General features: G+C 40.1%; 1 protein-coding gene and 1 long non-coding RNA gene across 4 annotated transcripts; one reads left to right on the top strand and one right to left on the bottom strand.

Moving 5' to 3' along the window:
- Nucleotides 1-3849: 3849 nt before the first annotated feature.
- LOC124380859 lies at nt 3850-4469 on the bottom strand. The gene is made up of 2 exons (XR_006924742.1): nt 4330-4469; nt 3850-4083 (listed from the first exon to the last, which is right to left on the bottom strand). It is a non-coding gene; the product is annotated as an uncharacterized LOC124380859 (long non-coding RNA).
- zgc:153044 (uncharacterized protein LOC751678 homolog) lies at nt 4317-5298 on the top strand. Of its 3 annotated transcripts, none has more exons than XM_046842140.1 (2): nt 4317-4504; nt 4649-5298. In XM_046842140.1, the coding sequence occupies exons 1-2, from the start codon at nt 4459-4461 to the stop codon at nt 5209-5211; spliced, it is 609 nt and encodes a 202-aa protein (XP_046698096.1). In that variant the 5' UTR covers nt 4317-4458; the 3' UTR covers nt 5212-5298. The 3 variants fall into 3 exon arrangements, with proteins under 3 accessions (XP_046698096.1, XP_046698097.1, XP_046698098.1); XM_046842141.1 differs by having other exon boundaries at nt 4393-4496; XM_046842142.1 differs by lacking the exon at nt 4317-4504 and adding an exon at nt 4529-4553.
- Nucleotides 5299-21299: the final 16001 nt, after the last annotated feature.

Below are 21299 nucleotides of genomic sequence, written 5' to 3'. Positions count from 1 at the left end.
TTAAACTGATTCTGTAAAAATGCTTAAGTTTTATTAATGGGTGGGGACTGAAGTGATTTTCATTGATAGTTATAGAGGCTACAACCTTGATGGTTGTTGTATGTAGCTAAAGAAAGCTGGAGAAATAAACGATCAGAGAAAATTAACAACTGTACATACTGTGGGTCTTGTTGTGGGAGAATGTGCACTAGACTCAGGAATGCCGCTGTAAAGAGCTCTCACAACACTTACTTGGTATAAAAATGACAGTAAAATATCTTGAATATAGTCACATTTACTGTACCTTATAAACAGAAAAAAGTTATTTGCTATCAATGGCCAATTAGTGCTAGGATGGATGGATGGATGGATGGATGGGTGGATGGATGGATGGATGGATGGATGGATGGATCTAAAACTATTCGTCCAGTGTGACAAAATATGTGATGAAATATGCAAAGAAAAAACTAATTAGGACGGGACTTCTGCTATAATAACCTCCACTCTTCTGGGAAAATGTTTTACTAGATTTTTGGACTGTGGGTGGAAAATACAATTTAGGGAATAACCACATATGGCTGGAAGTGTCAGGTGTGCCAGTACTTTTGTCTATATCATAAAAAGAATAAAACTAAACTTTCTTTCGGCTTCTCCCATTAAGGGTCGCCACAGCGGACCATCCACATGTTTGATTTGGCATGTTTTACGCTGGATGCCCTTCCTAACGCAACCCTCCCCATTTATCCGGGCTTGAGACCGGCACTAAGGCTTGTGCAACCCTAATGGCTGGGGTTGGTTCCCTGACCGGGGATCGAACCCGGGCCGCAGCGGTGAGAGTGCCGCATCCTAACCACTAGACCACCAGGGAACCCATATCATAAAAAGAACATTTTTACTAAAACGATTTCGACCTTCTTTGAGCTCCTTGGCACCCCTCTGGACAGCATATGGAAGTAGTGCAAAAGGTGAAAAAGAAATAGATAGATTATAAATAGAAACTATACATATTATAAATAGATTATTTCTGTAATGTACTAATGTGAGATGCAGTCAGCGTTTCAAGTCATCACAAAGGCGTTCAGTAGGGTTGAGGTCAGAGCTCTACGGCAGGCCACTCATGGTCTTCTAGTTCAAGTGAAGGAAAAATGTAATGCTACCTGTAGCCAAAGACATCAAATACAATTGTGTGCCTCTAACTTGGAAACAGTTTAGGGAAGCACCACAGATAGCTGAAAAAGTCAGCTACCCGAATACATTTGTCCATATAGTGTAACTCATAACTACTGCGTATGCTATGTGTATTTGAAAATGATTTTTTGTCTACTTAAAACCTACATAGACATTGGAATCTTTAAACCAAGGACACAAGAAGTAGGGGAGCCTGTAAGTCAGAGACAGATCATCTTTCTGAGCCTGAAAATGTTATTGAAGTCAGGATTACAAAGCCGTTTTGCCACAACCAACATGGCCACCATTAGCAATAGTCCGTGGCAATTTAAAATGTTTATGTTAAATATGTTAAATTGTTTGAACCAGGTGTCACTTTATTTTAGAAATTTTAATATACTATTGACTGAATTAGATCTTGCACATGGCCCAGGCACTCAATTGGCATTATGAACTGTGTTATATATACAATCAGGTGTGATAAATTCATACATCATATCAATGGTAAGAAAACCCATGCGAGGATATGACTTCACCAAGAGAGTGGATATAGAGGGAGTAAGAAAGGGGAACAAGTACTGAGCCTTATGGGACACCTGTGGAGAGTCTGCGTGGGACAGATGTGGACCCCCTTCATGTTACCTGGTATGAGCGACCTTCCAAGTAGGTAGCAAACCATTCCCATGCTGCTCCATGGATACAGAGGCTCCTGAGGGTAGATAACAGAGTCTTGTGGTTGACTGCGTCTAATGCCGCTAAATGGTCAAGGAGGATGAGTAGAAATGACAGCTTGGCTGATCGAGCAGCATGTAGTTTCTTAGTGACAGCCCAAAGGGCCATCTTTGTGGAGTGTGCCACTTTGAAGCGAGACTGGTTTGGATCACGGGAGTTGTTCTGTGAGAGATAGACAGACAGTTGGTTAAAAACAGTGTGTTCCAGAGATTTAGAAAGAAAGGAGAAGTAATATTAGTCTAAAGTTGTTGATGTCCGATCCAGAGCAGGTTTTTTCAAGATGGGAATAACCCTCGCTTGCTTGAAGGTAGTTGGCACATGGCCAGATGTTAAGGACCCGTTGCTGATTGTGGAGATGAACGGCAGGAAGTCTTGTAAGATGTTCTGAAGTGTAGTTAAAAGGATTGGATCCAGAAGGCCGGTGGTCTGACTGCAAGATTGGATGACTTGCAGTATCTCTTCTTCTGCTATGGTTGAGAAGCTTGAAAACGAAGGCGTAGGGAATTACTGGGTTTGTCGTGTAGTTATTGTTCGGGAGGAAGTGAAGGTCTGGCAGATTTCCTCAATCTTCTTATCAGAGAAGAAGGGAAAGTGTTCAGCAGTCAGGGAGGATGGAACAGGTGAAGCAGGGAAGGTTAAGTAGTGAAATGATTTATGTCTTAGAAGAATCTTGTGCAGAGGCCTCAGGTTTTAGCGGAATTCACATAAAAACAATATACAAAAAAATAAATTTTTGATGATCTGAGTTCTCACCGATTGCTGTGCAAAACCTCTGACAGCCAGGGGGTGGGGCAAGAAGTCTTCTTGTGTTTAATGGTTGGGGCAGAGGAGGTCCATGGTTGAGGAAAGAAAGTAGTGGAAAGTGTCAGTGGCAGAGTCCAAGGGTAGAGAGGAAAAAGAGTCTGGGTCAGTAAAAGATAAAAGAGTACAAAAAGATACAGAGAAGGAGTGGAGGTTAGGATGAAAAAGAGAGAGACCAACCATGTCTTCTTTTAATTTCCATTCAGTTTCTGTTAACTCTCCAATCAAACTCTTCATCATTGTCATGATACATTGTCATGATACAATGACACACTCCTCACTTTCCCTTCTGACAGCACCCCTCTGACAGTTCTTGGTGACTTCAACCTCCCATCTAACAGACTTTAGTCATCTTACTGGCAATATGACCTCTGTTCTGTGAATGAGAACACAGATGTCTGTTCTCACAGACACAGATGTTCTCATTCACAGAACAGAGGTCACATTGCCAGTAACCTCATCAACCTCCTCGGTTGTCGCAATCTCAGACAGTGGTGGTAGGTGGACTCTGGAATTGCCAGTCTGCTGTAAGGAAAGCTGACTCGCTCACTGAGATGTGGATATCCCCACAGAACAAAGCTACACCATCTGCCATGTCTTCTGCCTATGCTTTCTCTCACTCACCAGGAGAAACAGGTAGAGGTAGTGGGTTAACCTGTCAAGGAGATGGTGTTTCACACCTCTCTTTTTGTCTCATCCAACCATGTCTTCTTTTAATGACTACAGAGATGAGATCAATGTATGAATGTGGTCACGTGTTTATGGCAATCATAATCAAGCACCCAAACGTGCTCCAAATTTGTTCTCTATCTCCTAGATATCTCCTATATCAAGTATCAGCATTTTTGTATTGCTGTCTGAACGTAGAGTGAACATCATTCAAGACTTTCACTCACTCGTTTCTACCACAATGCACTCTGTACATCTGCTGTACACTCAATAATGTACTACATCCCTATACTGCACCATGACACATCACAAACAAAAATCTCCCTATGAACAGAAGTTTTACCAGAATTTGATGTTATTTAGCTGTGGTGTCAGCTCAAGGACACTGACAGGAAATCCTGCAGCAAAGCTCTGTACATAATGTAGGTTTATATTTAGATTAGATTAAATTGTCATTGTGCAAGGTACACGTACAGAGGCAATGAAATGCAGTTTGGAATGTAATTTTTAAATAGTTGTTTTATTTTATTATTCTGTTTTGTGAACTACACGTACATATATACACCGTATAAAATCTTTAGGAGACATTAAGTAACAGCATAAATTACACGATGATGTAAAAAAAAAAGAAAAACTATGCTAATTCTTAAAGATGGACTTGATGACTGCAGAGCCGAAGCAGTACGCTGTGACGTCTGCAATAAAGACTACTGCTGAAAGATCTCCTGGTCTTCACTGGAAAAAAGTTTACAACAATATACTTCTTTATTCTTGTTGATTTTCTTTCTGGTTTTAAATTGATTCAATTAATATGTCTGACAGTAATGTGTTGTTTTTTAAATCATTATTAATTATATATATTTATATATATATATATATATATATATATATATATATATATATATATATATAAAATAAACTTAATTCTGAATACACATGGTGAAAAAAAGTATCTACTATTATAGAAGTTTCATGATGCACCTCAGATGTTGATAGGAGGTAGGACTAACATTTATGACGACATTGTCTGAATTGATGAAACAGCGTCTGGGTGACGCAGGATTTTGACGTCAGTGTCTAAATTCTCTGGAAATCGCTAGAGATCAGTGAATGAGTGAGCAATTTCGGACATACAACTCCGACTACAGGTCATTAGGTAAAAGGTTAAAAGGTTAAAGGGTTATAACCCTAGCTGTCTTTTCCGGGTAGCGCAGTAAATAACAAAATAAAGTAATCAGAGAGCTAACGCTATCTATGAGGCCAAATCCAAGCATTAACCCGTTTTTTTTTTGTTTAATAGGTAAACACGTGATGGACACAGCATGCTGGACCCGTGCACCGCGACTGTCTGGACCGAGTCAGATAACCGACTACCTGTACATCAGCAACGGCAAGACGGCCACAGACAGCTCGGTATTAACCCGCATCGGAATCAGCTGCATCATTAACGCTACACAGGAGACGGACAATTTCCGCCTTCCTTCTGTAGAATATGTTCATGTGCCTGTCTCTGATTCTCCTTCAGCTCAGATTCAAGAACATTTTGATCCAGTTGCAGATAAAATACTTGGTGTTAAAGCGCTGCACGGCCGCGTGCTGGTCCACTGCTGCGCCGGAGTCAGCCGCTCCGCCACACTGTGTCTCGCTTACCTCATGAAATATCGCGAGATGTCGCTCACGGAGGCGCACGCGCTGCTCAGGACGTGCAGGCCGATCATTCGCCCTAACCATGGCTTCTGGAGACAGCTGATCGACTATGAGCTCAGAGTTCGTGGAGTGAATTCTGTACAGATGGTGGATTCACCATTGGGACAGATTCCAGATTTGTATGAGAAAAGCGCTAGAAATTTTATAGCACTTTAATCTGGCAAAATTATACAATTTATACTGGAAGCCCCCTGCAACCCTTCCCTGTACCTTTCAGAATAAATAAAAAGCCCTTGAAACAAATGTAATCTCTAACTTATTTATTTTTATATATATATATATATACACATACATACATACATACACACACACACACACACACACATACAGTGGTGGGCTGTGCATTTGGTACCTGGGCCTTCAGTGAGGACTTACCTGACTTAATCGACCTCTTAATACCACCACTATCATGTCGCAATTATGGAAAACCATAAATACAACACAAAAACGCAATATAACAACTCGTGGCATTACAGAGAGAGGAATTTCACATGTGGAAGGTGAATACCATTTTACTAAAGCAACCTCAAAACCTCTACACTACAACCACAACTGTGCACCTACATCATCTGGAGCAGTTCAGAATCAATATTTGTCTTAAAACATGACAAAAACATTAACATTTAAATAAAATACAACGTACTTACCAGAGATGCAGACTCATGCACTCCTCAGGGGATGTAAGCCAGTCGTTCCGCTCGGGTTAAAACAAGCTAGCTAGCTTCGGGGTTGGCCGACCTCTCCTCACGATGTCTAGCTCTGCTTTAAACATGGATTTTTGTATGTCTGTAGATTAGATTAGATTAGATTCAACTTTATTGTCATTACACATGTACAAGTACGAGGCAGCAAAATGCAGTTTAGGTCTAACCAGTGTATGTAGTATGTCTGAGACCAAATCAATTTTTCTTTCTCTGTAGGCATAAAAAAAGTCTAACTCAGATGTACAGTGGTACCTTAACCTACGAGTTTAATTCGTTCCGTGGACGAGCTCATATCTCAATTTGCTCGCACATCAAATCAGTTTTCCATATTGAAAATACTTAAAATGGCCTTAATCCGTTCCAACCCTCAAAATGACCCCGTTTTTATGTTTCATGTTATTAAATTAGGAAAATACATTTCTAAATAACAAATCTTGTATAAAAACATAATAGAAAGAGTATGTAAAGATATAATAAGGTTTTATTCAGTGTTTTTTCCTTGGAGACTAAACGACTTGAGCTAACGAAGACGCCGTTGGGGGGCGGGGGGGAGAGGCAATAAGAGGCGGAGGAGGGAAAACTCGTTTTTTTGCTACTCTATCTATCACTCCTGTACACTACGTATCCCTAAACTTTTAATTTTTTACTTTTTCTTCTTTGCTTATCTTAATTTTCATCACAATCTTTGCTTTCTGGCGTCGCTTTGCCATCTAGCAGCGGCGTCTCTAACTCGTACCTTAATTTTTTGCTCGCGTAACAAAGCAAAGAATCGACCGAGTGACCACTTGTACCTCGGAAAACTCGTACATTAATGCACTCGTAGGTCAAGGTACCACTGTATTAATGTGTGCAGAGCGCTACACGTGTTTTTCTAGTCAAACTTGGTTGTAACTGTTTCCCTCTGACCAACCATTTAGAGGATATAAAATGCTGACGCTATTCTGGGCCAGCTAGCTGCCCTGTGAGGCGAATATGAAATCTGACTGATTAAAGAAACAGACCTGTTGATAATAGTAACTAAGGTAAAAAAGGCAGATTAGATTGACATGGCAGCACGTAGAGGCTGAAATCTGATTGGAAAAAACATACACATACACGTACTGGAATCAGTGCAGCCAAGAGAAACGCTACGAAATGAAGTGAATAAACTGTTGGGAACAAATTAATACAAATATACCTCTCTGCTGGCATTCAGATGATGTTGATGCTGTGTTTTGATTTCACCAAATGTTATGATGTGCATTATGGAATGGTGCATGAAAATAAACAACCCAGTCTCGCTGCATTTCCTGATATAATCATGAAATTTAATCAATGGCTCGTGTTCATGGACACAAATTTCCCTCTTTTTTCATGTCATTCAGCACGACTTTCCATTTAATGTTTTTCAATACAATGTATTTTTCGTGCTTTTGCCACATTTTTTTTCTGCCACTTCGCGCCACAGACACTGTATTTTTTTTCCTTATTTGTTGTTTATATTTTAAATATTCTTCAAGCACTATTACTCAACATTTAATTAGGAGATTATATTCTTGTTTTTAATGCTTTTTATTCTGTAAGCTGCTCTGAAGTATAAAGCATCATCAGTGGCTGCTTTGAGTAAATATAGTAAATATATTCTCCCAGTAAATTAACATGTCTGCAGATTTGTGCTATGGCCATCGCTGATTCATTTTGCTGTTTCATTTTTCCATCGGTTTGGTGTGTGAAATCTAGCAGTAAATCCTACAGTACCTACCATGAGCCTTATCGACCGTTGCTATGGTAAAGACGCCAGCTGAAGCTCATTGCGGACCCACCGCTGATTCTCTTTTAATGATATGGTCATCTCTTCTCAACACAAACACGAAATAGTGCTTTATATTTCAACAATACAAAGTTATGACCATCAGTTTTAATTGTTTCTGTTTTGAGTGTGAGAAAAAGGTTGTTTGTGGGATCAGTTGTGGATTAATAAATGCAAATGTATCAAGATGAAAGAACTTTTAACAATAAAATTAAATTCTTTACTATTATGTAATAATAATAAACAATATCACTTTTTTTTGGAATGCGATTATGCAAAGGACTTTTGGAAAGAAATGTTTTGGATTGATTTCTCTGTTTACAACACAATTGTTATTTTTGGAATAATGTACTGTTTTTGATTTGGGCATTGGGGTCAAAGGGATGGATTGTATTTGGTATTTCATAAATGTAAAGTAAAAAAATATATATATATTTTTTGTATTGATTTAAAACTATTTTATGATTCTCTTTGCTTATCACTCCATAAGACAGCTGCTAAAACAAGCTCTTCTAAAAAGAATTCTGATTTTTGTTTGTCTGCTTAGATTTAATCATTTGTTGATGCCAAACTATTTTAGTAGTCTATGACTTTGATTTGTATTTTGGTTGTGTATATACTTTATTGTTTTGTGTCAGTTCAAGCCATATATTTGTATTTTAAATAATATTTGTGTTGTCTGCATCCCATGTGAGTGTTGAGGGATCATTTGATCTGGTGTAGAATACCTGGGGGATTTGGGCGACATTTACATTTAACAATGTAAGTTCTTGTGTTTATGTTTTCAAGGCCCAGTCTAAAAGGAGTAAGAGAAAATAAACCCTGTCAATTATAACACATTTTTTTTAATTATTATTACATTTGACACTTCTGTTCCTCTCACTTTTGAAATGATGGCTATACCCCTGAATGTGTCAGTAATAACAATACAACTAACATTACTACACATAACTACTTCTTCTTCTTCTTTCGGCTGCTCCCATTAGGGGATCATTCGTCTCCATACTACTCTGTCCTCTACAATCCACAAACTCACAATGCAACTGCTTCTGACCTTCTCTATACTTCTCCATCAACATTCTCAAAGCAAATAATGCATCTGTGGTGCTCTTCCTCTGCATGAAACCATACTCTCTCAGCCTGGCTTCCACCACTCTTTCCCATAACTTCATGGCGTGACTGATCAACTTAATTCCCCTGTAGTTACTGCAGGTCTGCACATCTCCCTTATGCTTAATGATCAGTACCAGCACACTCCTTCTCCATTTCTCAGGCATCCTCTTACCTTCCAGAATCTTGTTAAAAAAATATATGGTTAAAAACTCCACTGCCATCTCTCCTAAACATCTCCATGCTTCTGCTGGTATGTCATCTGGCCCAACCGACTTTCCACTCTTCATCCTCTGAATCACTGCTCTCACTTCCTCCTTACTAATCCTATCCACTTCCTGCTTCACCAACTCCACATCATCCAACCTTCTCTCTCTCTCTCTCTCTCTCTCTCTCTCTCTCTCTCTCTCTCTCTCTCATTTTCCTCATTCATCAGCTGCTCAAAATACTCCCTCCATCTTCTCAACACACTTTCCCCACTAGTCAACACATTTCTATCTCCATCCTCGCCACATAAAGTGCATTGTGTGCAACATGGTGCAAACAGTGCAACGACAACACAAGACAGTGCAAGACAATACAGGACAGTAAGACAACACAAGAGAGTGTAAGACAAATAGACAAAATACAAAATAGCGCCGCCAGTTCTTGTACTCCTGCCTACTTTTCTCATCTTTCTGTCGATCCAAATCCTGTTTCTCCAATCTCTTCCTCCTTATGCTTTTCTGCACTTCCTCATTCCACCACCACGTCTCTTTGTCTTTTTTCTATTTCCAGATGTCACACCAAGTACCTTCCTACTGTAGCTGTCTCCCTTATCACTTCTGCAATAGTTTCCAAATCATCCAGCACGTCTTCACCACCACCGAGCCCCTGTCTGACCTCTTCCCTGAATCTCACACTACAGTCTTCCTCCTTCAGCTTCCTCCATCTTATTCTTCTTTCAGTCCTCACTCTCCTCTACTTCTTCTTCACCTCTAAAACATCCTACAAACAGCATCCAATGCTGTCTAGCTACACTGTCCCCCGCCAACACCTTACAGTCTCCAATCTCCTTCAGGTTGCATCTCCTACATATAACCTGTGTGCACCTTCCTCCACTCTTATACATCACCCTATGATCCTCCTTCTTCTTAAAATAAGTATTCACCACTGCCATTTCCATCCTTTTAACAAAATCTACCACCATCTGCCCTTCCACATTCTTCTCCTTAAGACCATACCTACTCATCACCTCCTCATCACCTCTGTTTCCTTCACCTACATGCCCATTAAAGTCTGCCACAATCACCAGTCTTTCATTCCTAGGTACACCTTCTACCACTTCATCTAACTCATTTCAGAATTTCTTCTTCTCCTCCATCTCACAGCCAACTTGTGGAGCATAGGCACTGATGACATTTTTCATCACCCCTTCAACTTCCAGCTTCACATTCATCACTCTATCAGAATCTCTCTTCACCTCCACTACACTCTTACTGTACTCCTCCTTCAGAATCACCCCTACACCATTTCTCTTTCCATCCACACCATGATAGAACAGTTTAAATCCACCTCCAATGTTCCTGCTCTTACTCCCTTTCCACTTGGTCTCCTTAACACACAACATATCCACCTTTCTCCTTTCCATCATATCAGCTATCTCTCTCCCTTTACCAGTCATAGTACCAACATTTAAAGTACCCACTCAAACCTCCAATCTCCTACACTTCTCCTTTCCCTGCTGTCTCTGTAGACGTCTTTCTCCTCTCCTTCTCCTCCTTCCGCCAACAGTAGCCCAATTTCCACTGGTACCTTGTTAGCTAACGATACCTGCAGATCCTGTCAAACGAGTCACCTGTCACCTGATTTATAGAACCCAAAGGCACTTTTAAGAGCCACCATCTCTCTCTCTCTCTCTCTCTCTCTCTCTCTCTCTCTCTCTCTCATGGTAGGTACTGTAGGATTTACTGCTAGATTTCACACACCAAACCGATGGGAAAATGGTATTTTGCAAAATAGAAACGGCAAAATTAAGAAGCGATGGCCGTAGCACAAATCTGCAGACTTGTTAATTTACTGGGAGAATATATTTACTATATTTACTCAAAGCAGCCACTGATGATGCTTTATACTTCCGAGTAGCTTACAGAATAAAAAGCAATAAAAAATTGCTAATTAAATGTTGAGTAATAGTGCTTGAAGAATATTTAAAATATAAACAACAACTAAGGAAAAAATACAAATACAAAAAAAAAATACAGCGTCTGTGGCGCCCAATGGCAGAAAGAAAATGTGGCGGAGGCACAAAAAATACATCGTATTGAAAAACATTCGATGAAAAGTCGTGCTGAATGACATGAAAAAAGAGGGAAATTCGTGTCCATAAACACAAGTCAATAGATTAAATTTCGTGATTATATCATGAAATGCTGTAAGACTGGGTTTAAATAAATTCTGAAAATGACAAGATTTTAGGCTATTCATTATTTTCTCTATAAAATTATATTTCATAAAGAGAGGTACACTGGCTGTCAAATAGTCCTAGTAAAAACCCCAGAAGGCCATGAGGAGCATATGAAGACAGGTTAAACAGCCTGCATCTAAAGTATTACCCAATTAAATACTACTAATTTTACTCCCACATGAGCTTAACTTTTCTGTAAGATTTCAAAAAAGCAACATTTACACAGCTGTGAAATCCAACACTATTGTCAGTGACATTCAAGCAGGTCATCTCAAGCAAAGCACCAGAAACTGATCATTCTGGTCTACAGGAAATTAGACCCTAGCAACAGTCAACTACTGTTGGAGTCATCCCATCATCTGGCACAGGAAAGTTAGCATCAATAATCTATACTAAAACAAAACCAGGTCTAATTCGTGTATATATAAATATATACACAAATTAGATAATATATATCTACATTATACAATATAATATATACATTTATATATAGAATATACATTTTTGACCTTATTTTTATAAGCGTTATATAGTTTTATACTGTTATTCTTTATACTTTTAATATACGTATATACTTTATTTTATTTTTAGTTTAATATTCTATTTCATGTTTAGATGCTAGACAGTCGTAAAAAGCATTTAACTACATGTACACAAACTCATTATGAATATGTATGTTACAAATCAAAATAAAATTTGAGTTTGGAAAAGGTGCATGGTCTAGTTCTGGTTTGTGGGTGGAGGGTAAAGCCAGAGAAAGTGAATGATGTGTTTCCTATTATATCATATATCATATCATATTGCCCACCACATGCATTTATATTGTGCCTTTTCAGTCATTTAGGTGCAGTTATTTAGAAGCTACGTCATGTCAACTCAAATTCTATCTGGTTAAATAGAAGTAGCAGTTTCTTTTTTCTGATGAACCTGATAAAAGTCCAGGGGAAATGACTCAGCTTCCAGATGCATTTACATTTGAAAACAGTAGCGGGCGAAGTAGCTGCTCTTGATATTTAACATACAGTATACTCATTTATATACGCAACACTTGTTTTTTCCCCCATTTTTCATGAGCTGAACTCGAAAATCTAAGACTTTTTCTATGTACACAAAAGGCCTATTTCTCTCAAATATTGTTCACAAATCTGTCTAAATCTGTGTTAGTGAGCACTTCTTTGTCGTAATAATCCATCCACCTCACGTGTGGCATATCAAGATGCTGATTAGACAGCATGATTATTGCACAGGTGTGCCTTAGCCTGGCCACAATAAAAGGCCACTCTGAAATGGGCAGTTTTACAGTATTGGGGGGATCTGAAAACCAGTCAGTATCTGGTGTGACCACTATTTGCCTCATGTATTTAGCCCTGTACAGTGAAAACCGGGATTCATCTGTGAAGAGAACACCTTTACAAAGTGCCAGATGCCATAGAATGTGAGCATTTTCCCTCTCAAGTTCATTAAGACGACAAACTGTAGTCAGGTCAAGACCTTGATGAGGACGACAAGCATGCATAACCCTAACCCTCAAAACTTGTGACATCTGTGGCATTGTGCTGTGTGATAAAACTTCAAAGTGTCCTTTTATTGTGGCCAGCCTAAAGCACATCTGTGCAATAATAATGCTGTCTAATCAGCATCTTGATATGCCACAGGTGGATGGATTATCTCAGCATCACAGATTTAAACAGATTTGTGAACAATATTTGAGATAACTAGGCCTTTTGTGTACATAAAAAACGTTTTAGATCTTTATGTTCAGCTCATGAAAAATAGGGGCAAAAACAAAAGTGTTGCGTTTATAAATATTTAACATGACACAGAACCCAGCCATGAGGGTTGCACAAGCCAGTGCACTCAAACATATGCCAAATCAAATCTGCAGAATCAGAATTTCATACCAAAACAGTCGAGGCCTGGGTTACCAATGACCGCCACAGGTATTGTTAGCCAACAAGGTACCAGTGAAAATTGAGCTACTGTTGGCAGAAGGAGAAGAAGAAGAGGAGGAAGCCGTCTACAGAGTCATCAGGAAAAAGAGAAGTGATCAGATCAGGTCACATACACAGTTTATAGTCAGCTTTATAGCATAAATGGCCTAATATATAGCACAGATGGTGAAATATATAGCAAGTGACAAAGCCAATTTGGTATTTATTAATTTGTTTGTTTGTTTGAGATGGAAACAATTGTGGCGCATCCAGTGAACTTAAAAGTGCATTTAAGAAACCACACATAGTAAACCATATTTTTAAAAAAAATCATGGCGAGTAAAAACTTTTCTTTTCGGTTCCAGACACCATTTAACCACTGTATGTTTTTAAATAGTATTTTTGAGATGTAATACATTCTTAAAACAGCTATTCTACATTTCTACCTTGACTAATCTTTGTATCTTGTTAGATATAAAATTATCTTTTCTTCTGATCATTTAGTGAAGACTACCAAATACAAATGTATAAATCGGACGTATTTTACTGTATATTAGAGGATAAAATGGTACTAAAGTTTAAAACAATCTAAAAAGAATTATTACTAAAGAACATGCATTTATGCATCATTAGAAGTTCCTGAAAAGCAATTGGCAAAATGTGAGTCATGTGGAAATTTCATCTGGCTTTGAGTCCATGTATTTGTCTACTGCAAGTGAAATTCTTTGTTGTTTTATCAGCAATCTGTGGTCTATTTTCCTCCAGGGGATTCAATCTGAAATAGACCATGTGGTATTGAGTCTAGCTTTCTTTTTTAATTGGCTCCATATTTGCTGTATCAAACATCAAAATGAGAAAGGCTGTATCAGAGAAAATAGAACGCAATCTCGTTTCAGTGGAAAAATCTCTTGCGTAACTAAACATAAGATTTTGTAGCATAAATATTAACTATTGTTCTTGACAGACCTCCACATTTTTGCCAAAGATAACCTTAATGCTGTTAGGTACAAGAATGAAACTCTTAGAGCCACTGTCAGTCTTTTTATGCTAATGTACTGGACCCTGGGTTCCTCTTGGTGCATAAAAATCCCTAGCCTTATGTGACCAGTGTGTGTAGGCAGTTTTTGGATCACATAGGCATTTTTGCCCTCATATTCCTCAGACCTGAGTTTAACTGAGAACCTCTGAGACATTAATCATTGCAGTATCTCAAGCCACCAGGTAGGACCACAGACTGTCTAGGAGATTTACTGATCTGGAGTTCCCCCAGGTTCTCATCAGGAGCAAGCCCAGAAAAAGTTAGGAGTGCATTCAGTGTGTGTTAATTGTAAGTTGTCATGATGAAATTCATGAATGAATTAGCCTGTAATACATTTTTTTTTTACTTAGATTTTTTTGTGTGATTTTGAATCCAGCCCTCACTGAGTTAATGCTTACAGATAATATTACATATATTTTTGAGTCATAAACTTTTATACATTTTATTTATCATTCATTCCTATAAAGCCTGTATACATGTTAAGTGTTAGCCAAATAAAATCATAAATGCATATAAGTACTATGAAGTCTCTTATTCCTAATCTGTGACATCTGCTTATCAGGAAAAAGAGCAGTTTAATATAGCAGAAGAAACTGGTAGAGAGGTGGATGAAGAGGTGTTTCCTGGTCTAATGGCCACCAGTGGGTTAGATTTTGCCATAAATGAATTTATAGACATTGGTGAGTGATAACCGAGGACAATATTGTATAATGTAAAATGTATCCCAGTATCTGATTGAATGGTGGTATTGTTTAATTTGTTCGGTATTTTGAATGTTGTAGGTAGTGTTGATGATGTGTGAAGAAATCCATAAAATGTAAACAAACGGCAAATTTCATTGCAAGTACCAGGACCAATCTCTTTATTCCTACGGCTAAGGTTCCACACTAAGAATTCTCAAAACTAGTTTGCTAAATCCAATATTAAACTGCCTAACATCAGAATCAGAATCAGAATCAGGTTTATTGACCAAGTGTGTTGACACACACAAGGAATTTGGTTCCAGCTGTTTGTTAACCCCCTATACGTCTATTAACCCCAGTAGTACAGGACATTCTAAAAAAAAAATCTTAAAAACTAAGTCACTTGCAAAAAGAACACCAGCTAGCCATCGCCTATCACTGGGAGTCCTGTACTATCAAAGGTATTGAATCTGGCCCTGCTTCATATGAATTGTTGTTTGACCTTTTGATTTTGCCCTTCTTCCCTCCATGAATCTTCCCACTTCGTCCAGACCTGCCTCTGGATAGTGTTCTCTTCGACTGGAGGCCACTCTGTGCAGCTGTGGACGGTTTCTCATCAACACCTTGGGTGGTTCCATTAAATTCCGGAGTAAAAACAGGCGCTTTGAGGATGGATTGGACTGTAGTTAATGTCAACAGCCATTCGACTGATTTTATTGTGAAATATGGACTGTGAATATTTTCTTTTGTGCCAAGAATACAATAATTAATTACTTAATTTAGTAGCAAGAACGCCAGAATCCCCCGTTCTCACTTTGTATGCTTGTCATTGCGCAATGTTCGATCTGTGTGCTTTTCAGTACAAAAGGAGCCACACAGGGTTGATTTTGTTACCTAAATAGCAAATAATGTATTCACAATCAGTTCACAATTGAAACATACATTTTGCTCAAATAATAATAAATAAATACAACTTAATAAATAACTATAATTTCAAAATAAGGTATCCCCCAATCAGAATTCATCTTGTGCTATGTACACAAGTGTATTCAAAGACTCTGACTCTTGTTGGGCTGCTGTTGTAAATGCAGTAGTACAGTGGATGAGATGTTCTGAGCAGGGGGTCATGGGTTTGGGTCTCAGCACCAACAAGCTGCTGGGCCCTTGAGCAGGGCTTTCAACCCCCGATTGCTTAGGTGTGTAACTGAGATTAGGGGCGATAAGTCACATCTTCACTGTTCCCCGCAACATTGTATATCTGCTATAAATGAATATTCGGTGCAACCCAGATGAGGATGGGTTCCCTCTTGAGATGAATTGGATTGAATGGAATAAGTCACTCTGGATAAGGGTGTCTGTCAAATGCCATAAATGTAAATGATTTGCAACATGGGGTGATATAATTTTTGGCAGCAATTCTAGCTTGCAATAATCTCAAAACCAACTTATAGAAGGTGAGCTTTTGTGCCCCAATGGCTTTTGGGGGGTTGTGTCTTAAAGAGTGATTGTGTCTTCCTCAAAAAAGGAAAAAAAAGGAAAAACCACTAATGATACACCATTCATGGTACTGTGTTAAAGCCAACAAAATGTCAGAAAATATTTTTAGGCCAAACGTTCCTGAAATCAGATGGGACATCCAAATTCAATGCTGCAAAGTAATCTGTTTCAAAAGACTGCAAGAAACGTGGATGAGGAGAGCACAGTAAACCACAATCAACCCAAGAGCATGCTCGTGACATGTCAGAGATGGTCTGAAATCAACATGACAAGCCGTCTTCTTTTATACACTTTGAGCATCCTTGTTAACCATTAACTTCGAAAACTCCCCCAAATTGGGCTCCAATTACCATTAGCTTGGGAACCACACAAATATATGGATACACTTATTACCATTATCTTGCAAATATTCTTCCTTAATACGTCATTTAGAGGTTTGCCTGGCCTTTTTTGTTACTATTATCTTTAACCTGTTTAGGGTTGTACCAAAAACAGTTTCTTCGTTATGTTTCATTCTTGCTTTTGATCTTGAACAGTGCTCTTTACTCATCATTATTTTGACTATGTGTAAGTACCTTATCTTCTATTATTATTTATTTAGTATATCATTTTGCTTAAGCACTAAAATGAGCTCGTATTAATTCTATTATAATAATTATTATGTTTTTGCCAGCCAGGTGCTTTTCTGCACACTATTACCCATCCAAATGGTGTCATATCTTCAGTAAAGTGACTGTATCGTCAATTTCTACTCTCACATGTGGCTGCTGATTTTTTTTCTTGTTTCTGTAGATCTTGCTGTCTTCCACACCTGCTCCTAACCTATGGATGTGGCCATTGTGGTCTTGTGGGTGACCCCCAAGTTTCTGATGCTTTTACCCAGATATTTCTCACCCTTATACTTCCCCTCCACTGAAGTGTGATACTATCAGTGTGGATGATAGTGACAGTGTGGCTTCCTGTGTCTATATCTCGGTGTACATGATTATGGTCCCATTTCACCTATTTGTGATCAGGACAGTAACAGCTCAGTTGGGTATTTCCACCTCTGATGGGTCATCTAATGTGTCACTTTCTGTTGTAGAATTAAATATCCTTTTCAGAGCTCTGTGTTATGTGTTGTATATTGTTTGCTTACTTCAATTGGTGATTTTCCTAAGTATCAATAAGCATTATTTATCCAGCACTATTTATTCTACACAGTCTGGCTTTAAAACGGCACATTCCACAGAGAGACTGCCCTTTTGGCTGTCACTGAGAAACTACATGCTGGTAGATCATCCAAGCTGTTATCTGTCCTCATCCTCCTTGTCATTTCAGCAGCATTTGACATGGTCAACCAGAAGACTCTCTTGTCAGCTCTACCATGGAGGGGGTTGACATCTGCCCCGGTCCTTTTCATTTCTCCCGCTATATGCACTCTCTTGGCAAAATCATATCCTCACATGGGTTTTCTTACCACTGCTATGCTGATAACACTCAATTAATCTTCTCCTTCCATTTCTTTATATACCACAGCTTCTGCTCAGATCTCAGCATGTCTGGCAGACATATCATTGTGTATCTGCTGAAACTCTCATCAGCTGAAACTCAGTCCTAGCAAAACTGAACTGCTGGTCGTCCCAGGTGATTCAACTTCAGGTCAGTATCTTATCATATCTATGAACAACTCTCTAATCTTGCCTTTAGTCTCTGCTTGCAACCTTGGGGTAATCATGGACAACCAACTGTCCTTTTCCTCACATATTGCTAACGTGACACGCTCCTGTCAGTTCCTTCTCTCAACATCAGAAGGATTTAACCATTTTTTAAGTTAAGTTTTATTCCCTTAGCTGCTCAAGTGCTTGTTCAGTTTTTTGTCATTTCGAGACTGGCTTACTGCAACTCTCTGCTGGCAGGTTTACCTCTGAATGCAATTTTTCTTCTGTGTCCTCTGCAAATGATACAAACAGCTGTGTGACTCGTGTTGCCTAACCTGCTTAAGTTCTAACACACCACCCCACTGACATTCTCTTGTAAGTGCCACCAACTCTGCAGCTTGTGCAGATGTGTATGGTAATGATTTACCTTCAACTATTTCATCAGGTAATCTTACAACCGCATATCTACATAAATACGCATTAGAATACATAGAGGCAATCCCCCTCTTCTAAAATATCAGGCCTAAAAGAGCTCTCTTGTTCAAGTCAAGTCAAGTCAAGTCAAGTCAAGTGGCTTTTATTGTCATTTTTACTATACACAGTGGTACACAGTACACAGTAAAACGAGACAACGTTCCTCCGGAACCCTGGTGCTACACTGAACAACAAAACAACATAAAGTGCATCGAGTGCAGCCTGGTGCAAACAGTGCAAACAAAAGAACAGTACAGACAGACAGAGTGCAGACAGACAACACAAGACAAGACAAAAGACAAAAACCAAGTATAGCGCCGACTAGTAAACCTACTGTATACTTACATATACAGTACTGTGTGAGGAGAATGTAAAAACTATGCCCAGGAGAAAGTATAAACAGAACAGAGCAATGTAGTGCAAAAAAACAGCAGCAAGGAGGTGCAAAGACAGCATGTAAACATTATACTGTAGTATAAAAGGTGCAAAAACAGCATGTAAACATTATACTGAATACAAGGTGCGAGTATAAATAATAATAAATATATAAATGGTGGTGGAGTGGACGAGATGAGATGATGATTGTGTTTAGTCCAGGTTGTACAGTTCAGTAACAGTAACACACAGTGAGTGTGTGTGTGTGTGTGTGTGTGTAAGTGAGTGTGTGTGAGTTCTGTGAGTTCTGTTCAGTTCTTTGTATTGAGAAGCCTGATGGCTTGTGGAAAGAAACTGTTACACAGTCTTGTTGTGACGGCCCGAATGCTTCGGAACCGTTTTCCTGATGGTAGGAGGGTGAAGTATGTGTGTGAGGGGTGTGTGTGATCGTCTACAATGCTGTGTGCTTTGCGGATGCAGCGTGTGGTGTAAATGTCCATGATAGAGGGGAGAGAGACTCCGATGATCTTCTCAGCTGTCCTCACTATCCTCTGTAGGGTCTTGCGATCCGAGACGGTGCAATTCCCAAACCAGGCAGTGATGCAGCTGCTCAGGATGCTCTCAATGGTCCCTCTATAGAACATGGACAGGATGGGGGGAGGGAGATGGGCTTTCCTCAGCCTTCTCAGGAAGTAGAGACGCTGCTGGGCTTTCTTGGTGATGGAGCTGGTGTTAAGTGACCAGGTGAGGTTGTCCGCCAGATGAACACCAAGGAATTTGGTGCTCTTGACGATCTCCACAGAGGATCCATCGATAATCAGTGGAGATTGGTCGCTCTGTGCTCTCCTGAAGTCCACAACCATCTCTTTTGTTTTGTCCACGTTCAGAGACAGGTTGTTTGCTCCACACCAGGCAGTTAACCGTTGCACCTCTTCTCTATATGCTGACTCATCGTTCCTGCTGATTAGACCCACCACCAGTTGCAGAGAGAGGTGTTCAGGCCCAAAAGGTTCAGCTTCTCGATCAGGTGCTGAGGAATGATTGTGTTGAATGCTGAGCTGAAATCAATGAACAGCATTCGTACATATGAGTCCTTGTTATCCAGGTGGGTGAGGGCCAGGTGGAGGGTTGTGGAGATGGCATCGTCCGTGGAACGGTTTGGACGATACGCAAACTGCATGGGGTCCAGGGAGGGTGGAAGCTGTGTCTTGATGTGCCTCATGACAAGCCTCTCGAAGCACTTCATCACGATGGGAGTGAGCGCGACGGGACGATAGTCATTGAGGCAGGAGACAGTCGATTTCTTTGGCACAGGAATGATGGTCGTTACTGCTCAGGGAGATGTTGAAGATGTCAGTGAAGACATCTGCTAGTTGTTCTGCACATTCCCTGAGCACTCTGCCAGGAATGTTGTCAGGTCCAGCAGACTTCCGTGGGTTAACTCTGCATAGAGTTTTCCTCACTTCAGCTGTGGTTAGACAGAGCACCTGGTCAGTGGGAGGAGGGATGGTCTTCCTCGCCACCACATTGTTCTGTACCTCAAACCGGGCGTAGAAGTCGTTCAGCGCATCTGGGAGGGAGGCGTCACGGTCACAAGCAGGTGATGTGGTCTTGTAATTCGTGATCGCCTGGATGCCCTGTCACATGCGCCGAGTGTCTCCACTGTCCTGGAAGTGGTCGTGGATTTTCTTCGCGTGCACGCGCTTTGCCTCTCTGATGGCACGAGACAGTTTGGCCCTTGCTGTTTTAAGGCCGCCTTGTCCCCTGTTCTGAAGGCAGAGTCTCTTTGTTTCAACAGCGCACGCACATTTGCAGTCATCCACGGCTTCTGGTTGGGCGTGTAGTGATGGTCTTGGAGATGGTCACATCGTCAACGCACTTGCTGATGTAGCAGGTCACTGATGACGTGTACTCTTCCAAGTTGATGGAATCGCCGTGAGGTTGCAGCCTCTCTAAACATGTCCCAGTCAGTGCACTCAAAACAGTCCTGAAGAGCAGAAGTAGCTCCTTCTGGCCAGGTTTTCACCTGTTTCAGAACCGGTTTTAAGCGTCTGATGAGCGGTCTGTATGCTGGAATCAACATAACAGAGCAGTGGTCTGAGTATCCGAGATGGGGCGGGCTCCGCACGATACGCGCCGGGATGTTTGTGTAAACAAGATCCAGCGTGTTCGCTCCTCTCGTTGCAAAGTCCACATGCTGATGGAGTTTAGGAAGCACAGTCTTGAGATTCGCATGGTTGAAATCTCCGGCGATAATAAACAATCCGTCGGGGTGAGCATTCTGCAGGTCGCTAATAGCGCCGTAGAGTTCACACAGTGCCTCCTTAGCATTAGCACTGGGAGGAATGTACACTCCGACGATGTAAACTGTGGTGAATTCCCGTGGTAAATAAAAAGGTCTGCATCTAACAGTCACAAACTCCACTAGCGATGAGCAGTAGCATGAAACAAGCACAGAGTTCTTACACCATTCCGTGTTAATATAAACACACACGCCACCACCGCGAGTCTTACCGCACAGAGCTGTGTTTCTGTCGGCTCGAAACACGGTTAGCC

The sequence above is a fragment of the Silurus meridionalis genome, chromosome 27, assembly GCF_014805685.1.
Source record: "Silurus meridionalis isolate SWU-2019-XX chromosome 27, ASM1480568v1, whole genome shotgun sequence".
Taxonomy (NCBI): domain Eukaryota; kingdom Metazoa; phylum Chordata; class Actinopteri; order Siluriformes; family Siluridae; genus Silurus; species Silurus meridionalis.
This window is presented reverse-complemented; position numbering and strand designations above follow the sequence as displayed.